The sequence below is a fragment of the Magallana gigas genome, chromosome 5 (genome assembly GCF_963853765.1).
Source record: "Magallana gigas chromosome 5, xbMagGiga1.1, whole genome shotgun sequence".
NCBI classification, from domain to species: Eukaryota; Metazoa; Mollusca; class Bivalvia; order Ostreida; family Ostreidae; genus Magallana; species Magallana gigas.
In genome coordinates, this window is record NC_088857.1 from 25,034,055 (window position 1) to 25,052,551 (window position 18,497).

General features: G+C 33.9%; 1 protein-coding gene across 3 annotated transcripts in view; it reads left to right on the forward strand.

The window, feature by feature from the left end:
- Positions 1-18,497, forward strand: part of LOC105339428 (resistance to inhibitors of cholinesterase protein 3) — a 36,447-nt gene that overhangs the window by 1,255 nt on the left and 16,695 nt on the right. For all 3 annotated transcript variants that reach the window (XR_010714038.1, XM_034470771.2, XM_034470774.2), the window contains exon 2: positions 8,404-8,501. Coding sequence is in view for 2 of the 3 variants with exons in the window: in XM_034470771.2 (XP_034326662.1) it covers positions 8,404-8,501 (98 nt within the window). In the remaining variant the exon portion in view is untranslated. The remainder of the gene's footprint in view (positions 1-8,403; positions 8,502-18,497) is intronic.

An 18,497-nucleotide genomic window follows, 5' to 3' on the forward strand; every position in this document is an offset into this window, starting at 1 on the left:
ATAAAAATCGTTTTTATTTCTACTATAATACTGGTGATAATTACATTCTGGAGAAAAAGAGTATTTTTAAGCTTGTGCCTTAGGTCTTGCTCACACATTCTTTCTTTCTGAATTCTACATTTCATTTTATATTTATATATTGTAAAACTAATGAAAGACAAAAAGTTATTCAAAAAAGAAGTTTTCTCGCTAATTTCATTGTAAAAACCTAGTACAACCATTTTCCATGTGACATCAAATTTTAAGTACATGCTTATTCTCTCCCAGAAATGTTTGACAATTTTGCAATCATACAAAAGGTGTTTTATATCCTCGTTAACATTGCACACTTCGCACAATGGAGAGACAGTTTTGTTCCATTTACTGACACATACATTATTGTTCAATATACCATGAAGGATCGAGTTTGTAATTAAATTCTGAGATTCTTTTTTCATATATTTCTTTGATTTTTGCAATATACACATTTTCCCATAGACATAATGTGTCGTTAAAAACTTTTTTCCATCTATTTTCGTATATTGGTTTTTGAAACTTTTTATCAATAAACAATGAATAGTAAAAATTATGTTTAACATTGTTAACTGAATTAACGGTATTGTTTCGAAATAAAAAAGATACACAATGTTTGATTTTGACGTATTTTGAATAGCTGCAGTCAAATTTTTCTTTATAAGCTTTAAATGCTTTTCTAAGCATGATATAATCACATAAGATATTGTTTTTTCTAACCAGTTTTTGTGTAAAGTACATCATATCATATAACTCTCCATTTTCATCAAAAATATCTTTAACATACAAAATTCCACTTTTTATCCAATTTTCAAAACATAGTGGTTTATTTTCATACTGGAAAAGGTTATTGTTCCATATGAATTGACTCAGGAATTCGTCTCTATTTAGCGTATTCACATTTTTAGCTCACCTGAGCTGAAAGCTCAAGTGAGCTATTCTGATCACATTTTGTCTGTCTGTCTGTCTGTCTGTCTGTCTGTCTGTCTGTCTGTCTGTCTGTCTGTCCGTCCGTCCGTCCGTCTGTCCGTCTGTCTGTAAACTTTACACATTTTCAACATCTTCTCAAGAACCACTAGGCCAATTTCAACCAAACTTGGCACAAAGTATCCTTAGCCTAAGGGGATTTAAATTTGTGAAAATAAAGGATCACGCCCTTTTGCAAAGGGAGATAATTAGGAATTTATGAAAATTTTCGAGAAATTTTCAAAAATCTTCTTTTCATGAACCATAAGACCAGGAAAGCTGAAACTTGTGTGGAAGCATCCTCAGGTAGTGTAGATTCTAATTTGTGAAAATCATGACCCCCGGGGGTAGGATGGGGCCACAATGGGGGGTCGAAGTTTTACATAGGAATATACAGAGTAAATCTTTAAAAATCTTCTTCTCATGAACCATAAGACCAGGAAAGCTGAAACTTGTATGGAAGCATCCTCAGGTAGTGTAGATTCATAGTTGTGAAAATCATGACCCCCGAGGGTAGGGTGGGGCCTTAATTGGTGGTCGAAGTTTTACATAGGAATATATAGAGTAAATCTTTAAAAATCTTCTTCTCAGAAACTAATCAGCCAGAAAAGCTGAAACTTGAGTGGAAGCATCCTCAGGTAGTGTAGATTCAAAGTTGTGAAAATCATGATCCCCGGGGGTAGGATGGGGCCACAATATGGGGGATCGAAGTTTTACATAGGAATATATAGAGTAAATCTTTAAAAATCTTCTTCTCAGAAAATAATCAGCCAGGAAAGCTGAAACTTGTGTGGAAGCATCATCAGGTAGTGTAGATTCTAATTTGTGAAAATCATGACCCCCGGGGGTAGGGTGGGGCCACACTGGGGGATCGAAATTTAGCATAGGAATATATAGAGTAAATCTTTAAAAATCTTCTTCTCATGAACCATAAGACCAGGAAAGCTGAAACTTGTGTGGAAGCATCCTCAGGTAGTGTAGATTCTAATTTGTGAAAATCATGACCCCCGGGGGTAGGGTGGGACCACACTGGGGGATCGAAATTTAGCATAGGAATATATAGAGTAAATCTTTAAAAATCTTCTTCTCATGAACCATAAGACCAGGAAAGCTGAAACTTGTGTGGAAGCATCCTCAGGTAGTGTAGATTCTAATTTGTGAAAATCATGACCCCCGGGGGTAGGATGGGGCCACAATGGGGGGTCGAAGTTTAACATAGGAATATATAGAGTAAATCTTTAAAAATCTTCTTCTCAGAAACTAATCAGCCAGGAAAGCTGACACTTGTGTGAAAGCATCCTCAGGTAGTGTAGATTCAAAGTTGTGAAAATCATGACCCCCGGGGGTAGGGTGGGGCCACACTGGGGGATCGAAATTTAGCATAGGAATATATAGAGTAAATCTTTAAAAATCTTCTTCTCATGAACCATAAGACCAGGAAAGCTGAAACTTGTGTGGAAGCATCCTCAGGTAGTGTAGATTCAAAGTTGTGAAAATCATGACCCCCGGGGGTAGGATGGGGCCACAATGGGGGGTCGAAGTTTTACATAGGAATATACAGAGTAAATCTTTAAAAATCTTCTTCTCATGAACCATAAGACCAGGAAAGCTGAAACTTGTATGGAAGCATCCTCAGGTAGTGTAGATTCATAGTTGTGAAAATCATGACCCCCGAGGGTAGGGTGGGGCCTTAATTGGTGGTCGAAGTTTTACATAGGAATATATAGAGTAAATCTTTAAAAATCTTCTTCTCAGAAACTAATCAGCCAGAAAAGCTGAAACTTGAGTGGAAGCATCCTCAGGTAGTGTAGATTCAAAGTTGTGAAAATCATGATCCCCGGGGGTAGGATGGGGCCACAATATGGGGGATCGAAGTTTTACATAGGAATATATAGAGTAAATCTTTAAAAATCTTCTTCTAATAATCAGCCAGGAAAGCTGAAACTTGTGTGGAAGCATCATCAGGTAGTGTAGATTCTAATTTGTGAAAATCATGACCCCCGGGGGTAGGGTGGGGCCACACTGGGGGATCGAAATTTAGCATAGGAATATATAGAGTAAATCTTTAAAAATCTTCTTCTCATGAACCATAAGACCAGGAAAGCTGAAACTTGTGTGGAAGCATCCTCAGGTAGTGTAGATTCTAATTTGTGAAAATCATGACCCCCGGGGGTAGGATGGGGCCACAATGGGGGGTCGAAGTTTTACATAGGAATATACAGAGTAAATCTTTAAAAATCTTCTTCTCATGAACCATAAGACCAGGAAAGCTGAAACTTGTATGGAAGCATCCTCAGGTAGTGTAGATTCATAGTTGTGAAAATCATGACCCCCGAGGGTAGGGTGGGGCCTTAATTGGTGGTCGAAGTTTTACATAGGAATATATAGAGTAAATCTTTAAAAATCTTCTTCTCAGAAACTAATCAGCCAGAAAAGCTGAAACTTGAGTGGAAGCATCCTCAGGTAGTGTAGATTCAAAGTTGTGAAAATCATGATCCCCGGGGGTAGGGTGGGGCCACAATATGGGGGATCGAAGTTTTACATAGGAATATATAGAGTAAATCTTTAAAAATCTTCTTCTCAGAAAATAATCAGCCAGGAAAGCTGAAACTTGTGTGGAAGCATCACCAGGTAGTGTAGATTCATAGTTGTGAAAATCATGACCCCCGGGGGCAGGAAAGGGCCACAATGGCGGATCGAAGTTTTACATAGGAATATATAGAGTAAATCATTAAAAATCTTCTTCTCAGAAACTAATCAGTCAGTAAAGCTGAAACTTGTGTGGAAGCATCCTCAGGTAGTGTAGATTCATAGTTGTGAAAATCATGACCCCCCGGGGGTAGGGTGGGGCCACAATGGGGTGTCGAAGTTTAACATAGGAATATATAAAGTTAATCTTTAAAAATCTTCTTCTCAGAAACTAATCAGCCAGGAAAGCTGAAACTTGTGTGGAAGCATCCTCAGTTAGTGTAAATTCATAGTTGTGAAAAATCATGATCCCCGGGGGTAGGTAGGGGCCACAATGGGGTGTCGAAGTTTAACATAGGAATATATAGAGTAAATCTTTAAAAATCTTCTTCTCAGAAACTAATCAGCCAGGAAAGCTGACACTTGTGTGAAAGCATCCTCAGGTAGTGTAGATTCAAAGTTGTGAAAATCATGACCCCCCGGGGGTAGGGTGGGGCCACAATGGGGGATCGAAGTTTTACATAGGAATATATAGAGTAAATCTTTAAAAATCTTCTTCTCAGAAACTAATCAGCCAGTAAAGCTGACACTTGTGTGGAAGCATCCTCAGGTAGTGTAGATACAAAGTTGTGAAAATCATGACCCCCGAGGGTAGGGTGGGGCCAAAATGGAAGGTCAAAGTTTTACATAGGAATATATATGGTAAATCTTTAAAAATCTTCTTCTCAGAAATTAATCAGCCAGATGATTCTTTATAATTGTTAAGACTTTGGCCCCAGGACAATTCTTTGGCCTCATAAGAAGGTTCAGAGTTTATGTACGTTTATATCCCATATATAAACAATTGTTAAGGATCTTTTTGAGAACTGCAATACTCAACATATGATATGACTATAAAATCATCCTGTTAGAAAAGGGACTAATGATTATAAACATAAGAATATCCAGGGGAAAAATGGATTTTATTTATACAGGATCAACATGTATTATTGTACATTGTCCAGATAGTTTGTATTATGACTCCATTAAGCTGATTTTATCATACCTATTGTTCCTCAGGTGAGCGATGTGGCCCATGGGCCTCTTGTTTTGTTTTTTACATCTGTTAAAATCTGAAAATACATTTCCGTAAAAAACAGGAAGTTTCAGCATTTTGAAAAATGATGATTCCAAAAAGTTGTATTCTGTTGTTTTTAAAATATCAGAGATAGTAAGTTTATATTGTCTCATAACTGCACTAAGTGCTCTATGTATAACACTGTTTTCATTTAATATTCTACTTATCCATGACGCTTTAGCAGCATGAAATTTGCTTTCAATATCAATAACACCTATTCCACCTTGTTCAATATTGCCAATTAGAGTATTTCTTTTAATTCGGTCTCGCTTTTTCCAAATAAAGTTATATATAAGTTTAGAAGCAGCTTTAAAAAAGTCACTTTTAGGGTTTTCTAAAATATTGGCATTATATAATATTTTTGATATTGCTAGGGTATTGACTACAGTGCATTTACCAAATATGGTTAAATTTCGTCTTTTCCAGACACTTAGTATTTTTTCTAGTTTTTCTAGTTTACTTATCCAATTTTTTTCATAGCATACAGTTTTATCATGTCCCAGGTAAATACCGAGCGATTTTATACAGGTCTTTGTTATTCTTATTCCATGTATATGAGAATCGTTGGAATACGTATCGATAAATGAACCAGTTAACAGACACTCTGTTTTTTCTAAGTTAAGTTTAGGTCCAGCAACCTTACTAAATTCGGTAATTATTTCTATTGCTTTTCTCAAAGAGTTTGTATCTTTTAGCATGTTTGTACAGGCGTCCGCATGTTGAACAATTTTAAAAATTAAATCATTGCAAGTATCATTTTTATTCAGAGTTAAACCCTTAATATCGTTATCATTTTTAATTTTTTAATTGCTAATATTTCGATTACAAATATAAATAAGAGGGCGGATACAGGACATCCCTGTCGAATTCCTCTATGCATTGTGCATGATTTCGATATCCAACCATTGTTTTTAATTTTAAAGACTGGGTCATTATACAATGTTTTTATCATTCCTATGAATTCATCTCCGAAGTTAAACTTTTCTAACATTTAAAAATTTGAATTATATTCTACTGAATCAAAGGCCTTTTCAAAATCAACAAAGAGTAATATTCCATCTAAGTCGTTGTGCATGTAATATTCAAAAACATCAAGTATTAGTCTAGCATTTTCTCCAATATAACGTCCTTTTATATATGCACTTTGCTCACGTCCTATCAATCTACTTGCTATTTTTTGTAAACGATTAGCTAATACGTGTGCAAATATCTTATAATCTGTGTTTGTTAAGCTAAGGAATCTGTAGTTTTTGGTATTAGTTTTTTCTCCTTTTTTGAAAATTAAAGTCATTATCGCATTTCTTTGTGAAAAAGGCAATATTCCATTTTCTATACTCTTGATTAGAGATTCATAATAGATATGTTTTATATCATCCCAAAAGGCTTTATAGAATTCTGCCGGTAAACCGTCTTGTCCGGGAGATTTATTATTTTTCATATTTTCAACTGCAGTTTTACATTCATTTAATGTTGGTATTTCATCACACATTTCCTTTTCATTATCACTGATTTTTCCACAATTAATACTATCGAGATAATTTTGAATATCAACAATATCGATATCATTGCTTGTATACAGTTTATCATAAAAATTCATAAGAACATCTATTATTTCTGTTGTCGTCGTATATTCTATTCCATTTTCATCTTTTATTTTGTTAATCGTATTATTTGTTTGTTGTCTTTTTTCTAGATTTAGAAAGTAAGAGGTACTTTTTTCCCCTTTTTCTAACCAAACAGATCTAGAGCGAACATAAGCTCCACTACATTTTTCCGCATAATAATCATCTATTTCTTTCTCTAATAAACGTTTATAGTTCATATTTATTTCAGAGTATTGCTGAGACTCTATTTTTCCTATTTGCTTTTCAATGAAGTTTATACGATTTTTCTTACTTTTAGCCAAGTTTTTAGAAAAGTTTATACAAAAGTTTTTTATTCGTATTTTAAGGTGTTCCCATTTACTTACAGGGTCTTGTATTTCTGTTGTATATTCTCGAATATATTGTTTTAGTTGTTTGCAAAAATTTTCATTGTTAAGCAATGAGGTATTTAGTTTCCAATATCCTACGCGGCTAGGATTTTCAGAGGTACATAATTCAAAAGTTATCCCCATGTGATCTGTTAATCTATTATTTTCTACTTTGGGAGCTTTTCTTATCATAATATTGTTAAGTATGGAACATAAACTATCTGAAAGGAAAACATAGTCTATTCTACTTTTTGGGACACTATCTCCATCACACCAAGTTAAACCTTGTTCGGATTTTTTTCCAAAATATATCCAACTATCTTTTAGACTAAGAGTTTTTAAAATTTTCTTTAGAATATTAACAGTTTTATCACTTAATTCGCTGTTAATTTGGCAATTAAAATCACCACATAGTACAACATTATCTAAGTTTAGAGAATTTTTATTAATCCAAGAAATTAATCGTTTGAAAAAATCAGCCCTATCTTTTTCGTTGTTTGGGGCATAAATATTCACCAAAGTTACCACTTTTTCATTATATCTTATATTGACTAATAATCTTCTACCGTCTAGTGATTTATGGTAATTGATAATTTCTATATTGCTATTTTTCCTGAGTAAAATTGACACTCCTCTGCTGTAAACTGATTCTGAATAGCAATTAATTATTTCACCAAACCATCGTGAATTATATATACATTCTTGATTTTCTACAAAATGAGTTTCTTGTAAAAATATTACATCATATTTCTCATCCCTTAGCCAATCAAAAAGAATTGTTCGTTTTTTATACGTATTTAAACCTCGAACATTTAATGAGAAAAAAGTTAATGTCGTATCGTTCATAGGTTTATGAGAGTTACATTGCTGACTTACTATTGATTGTCACCCTTGTCGCACTAGTCGTTCTTTTTTCTCTGCCTTCGAAGATCTTTTAGAAAGTCTTCAATGTTCGGTTGACCCTCGGCCGATGCTCCTTTCCGGGGTAAGGAAGAACTCCTGAGCTTCCGGGTGTGTTTGTTAGCCAGCTTTTGGTGTAAGAGTCCAAGTTTGTTTTTTCCAGGCCATTTGTTGATTTTTGTGTATAGGGTGGCCTCTTTGTCCAGACCAGTCCCCCAGAACATGTCGAAGGTTCCCTCGGCAAATGTGATGCTACCATCGAGTTTTTCAAGGACAGCCTTGACTTCTGCTATTTGATCAGCCTTTGCAGTAACGATCTCCTCCATTACAGTCTCTTTATCGTCACTCCATCCTTGAGGGTCTTTTACTGAATTGCCAATCCTTTTAGCATCAAGGGCTGATTCTGCATCCCTCACCTTCTGTGCAGCATCCGTGTTCCCCGATCGAATGGCCTTTGTGAGCTGATATGCGTGCTCCGCTGTTTTGTGGTGCTCCCCGAATACGCGAAGATCGCAGGGAAAGAAGTTGGACAAAGGGTTGTCCTGGCCTTGGAAAACAACCACATTATCAGGGGATTCCTCATAGACACATTTGATGTGATAGTATTATAATAATTATATCCAATGAACCAGGAACATCTTGCTGTAGTTTTATACAGCCTTGATTGAATAGATAGTTTAATCTTTTTGTGATCTTGATTTATAGTATAGTATCGATTTGTCATATGGTAAACCGTTTCCTTTAACAGATCATCCAAGGGCTCATCACCCTTTCCAAGGGGAAGGTAGACCTAATCAACCACCAATTCCACCAAACATGGATGCCGAAATACAGAAGCATATGAGGGTAATTCTTATAGACGAAAATCAAAATTCACTTTTCGTTTAGATTAGCTGACTCTGAAAGGCATTGTCTGCCATATTTTTCTTTCACTGTCTCTGTTCCAACAACCTCCTTATATATATATAAAAGCATCTGACTTCATAAAAGCTGAAAGAATTTTGCTGTAGTTGGGCCTCACAGGTCTGTGTGGACGTATAGCTTGACAGAGACTTTGTTACTTGGTTGCAATAAATTATCAAATGTATACACTTATTTCAAGTCAGGCGAAAAGTTAATCCAAAAATACAAATTAATGTATTAAAAGAAAAACCAGAAAATGCATGTAAAACAATAAAGTAAAAATTCAGAAGCTAGCTAAGACGACATATGGAATATACTGTAGAGTCTCATGTATACATATATAACACACACTTTTTTTCAGCCAAAATTGGATCAAAAGTGGGGGTGCATATTATACATAGGAACAAAATTTTGTTTACCTCGATCATTTTTCCTGAAAGTGTATCTGGATACCAAAGGAGTATGACTACCGATATGCAAATTGTATGAGTGTAGACTAAATTTATTTTGTCAGAAATACCTTATTCTTAATTTAAATTTCCAAGAATTAGAATATTTAACCACCAAGCCCACTGTTCCATGCATCAAATAAGTTCTCTCCAGTGTATTTGCCATTAGTTACCAGCCACCTGTTGACTGGTCGAGTGCAGAAATATCAGCAATAATTATGATTTAATTTAACTTATTAGCTCGCCTGAGCTGAAAGCTCAAGTGAGCTATTCTGATCACATTTTGTCCGTCGTCCGTCCGTCTGTCTGTCCGTCTGTAAACTTTTTACATTTAAACTTCTTCTCTAAAACTGCTTGGCCAATTTCAACCAAATTTGGCACAAAGCATCCTTATGGGAAGGCGAATATAAATTGCAGAAATGAAAGACCGATCTTTATTCAAAGCTGAGAAAACCTCGAAACTGTAGAAAAAGGGGGGTGCATTTTTAAAAATCTTCTTCTCAAGAACTACAGAGTCAAATTCAACGTAGTTTAGCATAAATCATCCTTATGGGAAGGAAAATATAAATTGCAAAAATTAAGGGCTAATTCTGTTTCAAATTTGAGTAATTTACGGATAACTCCTCCTACAGTTCTCAAGATAGGAAGTTGTTCTTTTGCAGATCAATTGTACATATATCAGAGGTGTTCATAATGCTAGGATTTTGATTTTCGATAATTTATCGAAAAAATACCAGCTTTTGAACTTAGTCCTTTTTTGGCAAAATGTTGCATATAGGGTACCCTCATTGTACGGATAACTCCTCCTACAGTTCTCAAGATAGGAAGTTGTTCTTTTGCAGATCAATTGTACTTATATTCGAGGTGTGCTTATTGCTGGGATTTTGATTTTCAATAATTTATGAAAAAAATACTAGCTTTTGAACTTAGTCATTTTTTGGCAAAATGTTGCATATACATGTAGGGTACTCCATTTCACTGGATAAGGGTTGACATGGATTATGGATACAGTTTACATAAAAGAAAATTTTTAGCTCTGTATCTTGCTTATAATTCTACGATTGATGCTGAAATTTCGGTTGATCATTAGAATCTATATGAATTAGAGTGTGTTAAATACTTGTACACAAAAAAATTAAAAGAATGATATGCTGTATATAACTCCTCTCTGGGGCCCCCGCTTTATACAATGAATAATGTGAAATGACGTGAGTAAATAAAAACAACATCGTTAAAACAGTTTCCATAGTTCTGACACATTTCTGTTGTGGGGATAAAAGAATTATCGCTATTCCTAAGAAAATATTACAGTGGAAAATTATCCTGGTTTGTAGCCATTTGTTATTTTTGAATAAAAATGAAAATAATGGGTAGGCCATAGTAAATTAGAGTGATGTGCCTGTCAATAAGGTAACATTGATTTTTATAGCTCTTTAACATGTCACATGACAACATTTTTCATTCCAGTGTATTCATCAATCAAGTGTGAGTAAAGTTATAAAAGTCACAAGTTTACGCGAGGTAAACAACAGTCATTTTATTATAATGGAGAAGACAAATTAAATTGTTGAATATTTTTAATTTGAGAAATTGAGCGCATTGAGGTGCAATTTTCTTCTTCACATATATACATGTAGGATGTTTTTGATAAAATACAATAACTATTATATTTAAAAAAAAAATACAATAACTAGAAAGTAGATTAGGAAGAAAATGTACCTATATGCTCTCATATATTTTGATCGCTTTATTAAGGGGGGGGGGGGGCAGAACGAAAATACAGGGAATTAGAAGTTATCGAACAGTGTACCCCTACCAAATATTTAGTTTTATATCTTGCGTAGGATTTTCTTATTCTGTGTAAAAACAGTATTTCATGAAGGTACAATGTCAAAGATTACGTGTATGCAAAAATAAGTGTAAAGTTTGAATACTTTACAATATTTATTTTTTGTAATTCTACTGAGGGCCATATGGCACAATATCTTTTGAATGCCCATTGTTGCTCAGGTGAGCGATGTGGCCCCATGGGCCTCTTGTTTGGAACAGGTCACGTTTTATAGATAATAGCTTGCATAGTTCATTTAACTATAGTATAAATGAAATGCAGAGGTTACTTCTGATGCAGAGCCCGATCTCCATTATCACAATTATCAAGGATGCTAAAAAAATGTACTACCTCACTCAAACCTGCTTGATTGATGTGTTTGTTGTTAAATAATATAACATGATTTTTGTGATATAGTATTGTATGATATGATACACTATTGTTTAATATGATCCAACATAATATCATATGTTATATTGTAAAAAGTTATATGATACAATATGGTGTTGTATCAATTTTTTGATATTTTATGATATGATATTGTATCATGATATTGTTATATATAGAAATGTATATTTTGATACAATATACAAATATAGCCCTTTCATGAGGTCTATCCATATATATATCGACTTCACAGAAAAGCATATTGACCGAAAAGCATATCGACCGAGCACGAAGTGCGAGGTCGATATGCTTTTCTGTGAAGTCGATATATCTATGGATCGACCGAGCGAAAGGGCTACATTCGTTTTTATCATTTTCGAAGCCTTTTTATACATATCTCCATCCTTCGTTTTAGCTTCCAGGTAAAATTTAGCTAGCAGGTCGTCTAACTTCTCGCACTTAAAATTTACAAAATATCTGCTTTCGACTTGAGATATTTCCGAAATAGCTTAACGGCTGTTGCAGTTACCCTGTTATAGTGTTCCTTGCATCAAAATTTTCCATTATATCTTTTATAACTTCCATTATAACATTTCCGCGTCATAAATTGTCGCAAAATGACGATTTACTTTAACGTCTGCAACTTCCATCTTTGTTGTTTGTTTACGCGGAGATAATTTTGATTGGTTGGGGTGAATCAGGCCAGCCAATCAAATTCATTTTAACATTAGAGCAAAATTTTCCTTATCTATATTTAGAAAGTACAGGTCAATCCGAGTTTTTAAAGCTTATTTTTAGAAAGTACAGGTCAATTCGCATTTTTATACTTCGACACGTGATATCAAAAGAGCCAATGATAGAATACGTTATAATGCATGGAAATGATATTATTGTATAATATGATATTGTATTATTGATACATTATTTAATCACATGATACTGTTACATTTGATATTGCAATATGTAATATTGCATCATATGATATAATATTCTTACTATTTTTATATTGTATCATACGATATATGATATTGGTTTCTATTATATATTATTATATCACATGAAATTGTATTATATGATATTGTTATATTATATAATATTGTATCATACAATATTATTACTTATTAGGTTAGTTACTGACTCACTACGGAAATATATTGGGTTGATCAATCTCATAGATGGCGAGGCGAAGCCGAGCCGTCTATGAGATTGGTCGACCCAATATATTTCCGTAGTGAGTCAGTAACTAACATAATAAGTGTTTTGTTTTCTCGAGGACTAGCAAGCGACATATTTATTCACAAATAGCGATGATCTACGCAAAGCCATGTACAAGATGCCTAACATCTCGTCCAATTTAACTAATTTAAACTCTTCAAAATTTTCAATCTCACCTTTCAAATACTCTTTCAAAATCTTTGCTTCACCCATGTTTACTTACAATGTTTTGTTGCTATTCAATTTTAAATGTTTTTTCCCTTTCCTCTGCAGAGATTTGAGCAAATTTTGACGCTGCCATTTTGTTCTGCTCCAGACAAAACAATGTGACGTCAATATTCTAAGGGCAACTACTCTAATTTCAAAGAATTACAAAGGGCAACTACTCCAAATACTTTAAGAACTTACGGCATGCAGTTTATGTATAAAATACTATGAAATGTATAATGAGTAAAAATGAGTAAGCGAAGCGTCGACCAATGACGGCCATATTGCCTAATATTATTTATCACAGAACAAATATAGAGATATATGAGGCAATCACGTGCTATGGTTAAACCAATGAAAATGTGACATTTCAGTCCAAGGGAAAACAATGTGTAATATGATATTGGTTTATATAATATATTATTATGTCACGTGAAATTATATTATATGATATTGTTATATATTATTGAATCATATGATACAATATATATAATATGATATGCATTATATAATATTTAACTATATCACATTATATTGTATCATATGATATGATACAATATCATAGTATGTATGAAATATGATACAGTACGATATCATACTATATTATACAATATGATATCATAATCTACAATATTGTGATGTATTATGTGAAAAGATATTGTATCATATATTATATATTATGATTTGTATTACGTGATCAAATACAATAATGTATAACACAATACAATGTCATATCATATGTTACAATATCATATCTCATCATGTTTATTACAGTATTTTATTGTTATTATTTAAGCATTGAATCATTATTTTTTGAAAGATGTGGTCTCATAACTGCAACGGTGTGTGCATACAAATTGAATAACGCGCGCTAGTGCTAGAACACCCGAATTATGCTGACAAAAATAGTGCACCGCATTTTAAATTCCAATAACACAATTTTATTTTCCATTCTGTAATTTGATGGATTTATTTTTGGTATACTAAGAAATTAATCAATTGAATTCATTTAAATCTTAAATAAATATTTACATCCATGAAATATTAATCAGCCCAAGTATAATATCAGGTCGTGATCCGGTTTGAAGTCGAGAGGAGAGTCAGTCATGTTCTGAAGGAAGACTGATTGCATTTATGCGCACCAGATTTGGTGATTGGGTCTTCTGTGTTATGTGTAAATATCACTCAAATCTATCAATGCAATTTAATAGGAGGAAAGAAAGTGAATGTAAATATTATGATATATATTGTTAGTATGATATGATGCAATATTGTATCTTATATGATTGTATTGATAAACACTTTATTTTATAATACCATATGAAATGAACATATGATTATCATACAATTTTTTAACAGATGATATACTATATTGTGTAAAAACAGTATCCATGAATATCCAAGATCATAAAGTATGATTTTCATATAATATGATAAAGGTAGTCTCATACAGGTGATGCCTCATAAAGGTGATGCCTCGTCTCGGTGAGCTTTGTAATCTATGATTACGTATGTTTTAGAACAGGCAACATGTTTCATAGATAATAGCTTGCATAGTTGATTTAGCTATAATATAATAAATGAATTGCAAATGCAGCTTCAGATTCAAAACCTGATCTCCATTGTCTCCTACCTCGCTCAGAGGTACCTGTTTGATAGATGTGTTTGTTGTTAAACAATGTAATCATGATTCCTATGATATATTGTTTTCCCTTAGACTGAAAATGTCACACTTTCATTGGTTTACACAAAGGACATGATTGCCTCATATATCTCTACTGTTGTATCATTAATATTCAAGGGTATTAATTTTCATGGATAAAGTAAAAATCACAGTTTCAAGGATAGGTAAATTGGTGGCCAATGACCCTATCAATACAAAATGTTAATAGAAATTGCACTTCGATGAACATTCAATTTCGTGGATCAGCTAAATAGTGAAATCCCCGAAAATTGGTATTCAACAAATATTGATGAAACCACAGTATATTTGTTCGGTGAGAAATAATATTAGGCAATATGGCCATCGTTAACAGATGCTTCACTTACTCATTTCAGCATTTCATAGTATTTAATACATAAACCGCATGCCGTAAGTTTTTAGCTCACCTGAGCCAAAGGCTCAAGTGAGCTTTTCTGATCACAATTAGTCCGTTGTCTGTCGTTGTCGTCGTTGTCGTCGTCGTCGTTGTTAACTTTTCACATTTTCATCTTCTTCTCAAGAACCACTGGACAGATTTCAACCAAATTTGGCACAAAGCGCCACTAGGTGAAGGGGATTCAAGTTTGTTCAAATGAAGTGCCACGCCCTTTTTAAAGGGGAGATAATTGAGAATTATTAAAAATTTGTTAGTATTTTTCAAAAATCTTCTTCTCAATAACAATTCAGCCGGAAAAGCTTAAACTTGTGTGGAGGCATCCTCAGGTAGTGTAGATTCACGTTTGTTCAAATCATGGTCCCCGGGGGTAGGGAGGGGCCACAAGAGGGGGATCAAGTTTAACATAGGAATATATAGAGAAAATCTTTAAAAATCTTCTTCTCAAAAACTATTAGGCCAGGAAAGCTCAACTTTGAGTGGGAGCATCCTCAGGTAGTGTAGATTCAAGTTTGTTTAAATCATGGTTCCCAGGGGTAGGGTGGGGCCACAATTGGGGGATCAAGTTGTACATAGGAATATATGGAGAAAATCTTTAAAAATCTTCTTCTCAAAAACTATTAGGCCAGAAAAGCTCAAATTTAAATGGAAGCATCCTCAGGAAGTGTAGATTCAAAATTGTTCAAATCATGATCCCCAGGGGTAGGGTGGGGCCACAATTGGGAGATCAAGTTTTACATAGGAATATATAGAGAAAATCTTTAAAAATCTTCTTCTCAAAAACTATTAGGCCAGGAAAGCTCAACTTTGAGTGGAAGCATCCTCAGGTAGTGTAGATTCAAGTTTGTTTAAATTATGGTCCCCGGGGGTAGGGTGGGGCCACAATAGGGGGATCGTGTTTTAAATAGGAATATATAGAGAAAATCTTTAAAAATCCTCTTCTCAAAAACTATTTGGCCAGAAAAGCTCAAATTAAAATGGAAGCATCCTCAGGTAGTGTAGATTTAAGTCTGTTCAAATCATGATCCCCGGGGGTAGGGTGGGGCCCCAATAGGGGGATCGTGTTTTAAATAGGAATATATAGAGAAAATCTTTAAAAATCCTCTTCTCAAAAACTATTTGGCCAGAAAAGCTCAAATTAAAATGGAAGCATCCTCAGGTAGTGTAGATTTAAGTCTGTTCAAATCATGATCCCCGGGGGTAGGGTGGTGCCACAATTGGGGGATCAAGTTTTACTTAGGAATAAAGATAGAGAAAATCTTTAAAAATCTTATTCTCAAAATCTTTTAGGCCAGATAAGCTAAAATGGAAGCATCCTCAGGTAGTGTAGATTCACGTTTCTTTAAATCATAGTCCCCGGGGGTAGGGTGGGGCCACAATTGGGGGATCAATTTTTACATAAGAGTATATCGAGAAAATCTTTTAAAAAATTTCTTTTAATAACTATTTGGCCAAGAAATCTCAAATTGGCGTGTAACCATCCTCAGATAATGTAGATTCAAGTTTGTTCAAATCATGGTCCCTGGGGGTAGGGCGGGGCCACAATGGGGGATACATTCTTATATATAGAGAAAATCTTTAAAAGTCTTCTTCTCAAAAGTATTAGGCCAGGAAAGCTCAAATTTGAGTGGAGGCATCCCCAGATCATATAGATTCAAGTTTGTTTAAATAATAGTCCAGGGGTAGGGTGAGGCCACAATGGGGGATGAAATTTTACATAGGAATATATAGAGAAAATCATTCAAAATCTTCTTTTTAAAGACTATTTGGCCAGAAAAGCTTAAACTTGTGGAGAGGTATCCTCGGGTAGTGTAAATTCAAGTTTGCAAAATCACAGTCCCTAGTGGTAGGGCGGGACCGTGATGGCGGTTTGAATTTTTACATAGGAATATATAGAGAAAATCTTTAAAAATATTCTGGGAAAGTTTTTTGGTCCAAAACTCAGTACTTAGTGTGAAAGCACAGGTTACTGTGGAATCATTAGATTTCGTGGTGGCTCAATTTTCGTGGAATTCGTGGCTACCTCTCATCCACGAATATACACCCCCACAAACTAATAAACTAAGGCTATAAAGTCATAATCTTTTTGTATGTATACGAAAATACACGAAATTACGTCCCCTCGAACCTGTAAAATTTAAGCAATCCACGAAAATTGACCCCCATGAAATTAAATGATTCCACAGTATGAGATTAAAGGTAGATTTAAGTTTGATGAAACCATGATTCCCTAGAGAATAGTGGGGCCACGAAATGGGGGGGGGGGGGGTATATAGGAATAGAGAAAAACCTTAGAGGTACAAAAACGAAAGGGGCTTAGTATTTACCAAAAAATAAGAGGTGGATAAAAATTGGCAGATTTTCAATTTATTTTAGCAAGATCTACTGTACTCAGTTGTCATGATATTTTGATACTGTAATGCTAATTTGATCAGAATTAAGGCAATTGTTGCTCAGGTGAGCGATGTGGCCCCTGGGCCTCTTGTTAAAGTACTGTATTTGGAGTAGTTGCCCCTTGAAATTCTTTAAAATTAGAGTAGTTGCCCTTAGAATATTGATGTCACATTGTTTTGTCTGGAGCAGAGCAAAATGGCAGCGTCGAAATTTGCTCAAATCTCTGCAGAGGAAAGGGAGAAAACATTTAAAATTGAATAACAACAAAACATTGTAAGTAAACATGGGTGAAGCAAAAATTTTAAAGAGTATTTGAAAGGTGAGATTGAAAATTTTGAAGAGTTTAAGTGAGTTAAATTGGACGAGATGTTAAGCATCTTGGACATGGCTTTGCGTAGATCACCGCTATTTGTGAATGAATATGTCGCTTAATAGTCCTCAGGAAAACAAAACACTTATTATGTTAGTTACTGACTCACTACAGAAATATATTGGGTTGATCAATCTCATAGATGGCTCAGCTTCGCAAAAATATATAATGGAAATATATAACTGAAATATATTGGGTTGATCAATCTCATGGCAATCTATAAGATTGATCAACCCAATATATTTCCTTAGTGAGTCAGTAACTAACCTAATAAGTAATAGTATTGTATGATATGATACACTATTGTTTTATATGATACAATATTATATCATTATTTTGTAAAAAGTTATATATGATACTATTAATATAAAATTGTATGCTATGATATTGTATTATTTTATGATATATTGCTATATCACATGGTATTATATATTCATTTGATATAATCAGGGGTTTTCCTACTGTTTTTAAACTGGGTCCAGGGTCCGTGGAATTGGGAAAATTGACGCGTAAACTGTTCAAATTGGGAAAATTACACAAACGTACTACTAGTTTATTATTTAGGACTAACCTACAGCAAAATTTAGACTTTATTACTTCTCCCCCACAGAAATTATTGAGAAGTTTGGAAGACTTCATTCATTTTATGATGTAACAATGATATGTACAGATTTTTAATTTAATTTTTGAATAATAAGTATTACTGCAATAAAATTGAAGCAAACACACACGTACATTCAAAGATTAAAAGAAAATACTTTTTTCCTCCAAATTTCTTAAAGTTTTCCAATTTGTGAAAGTTAATTAAATTCATGCATTTTTATCTATTAGTCCTACCCTTTGACCCAATTACAACTATTATACATGTACAAAGAAACTGTTTAATTTTGTAAATAACTCAGATTTACAATTTTATGATAGTTTTAGCATTTAATTGGCACAATTATTGACTGATAAATTAGTTTTTTAGCTCACCGAGACGAAGTCAGGGGG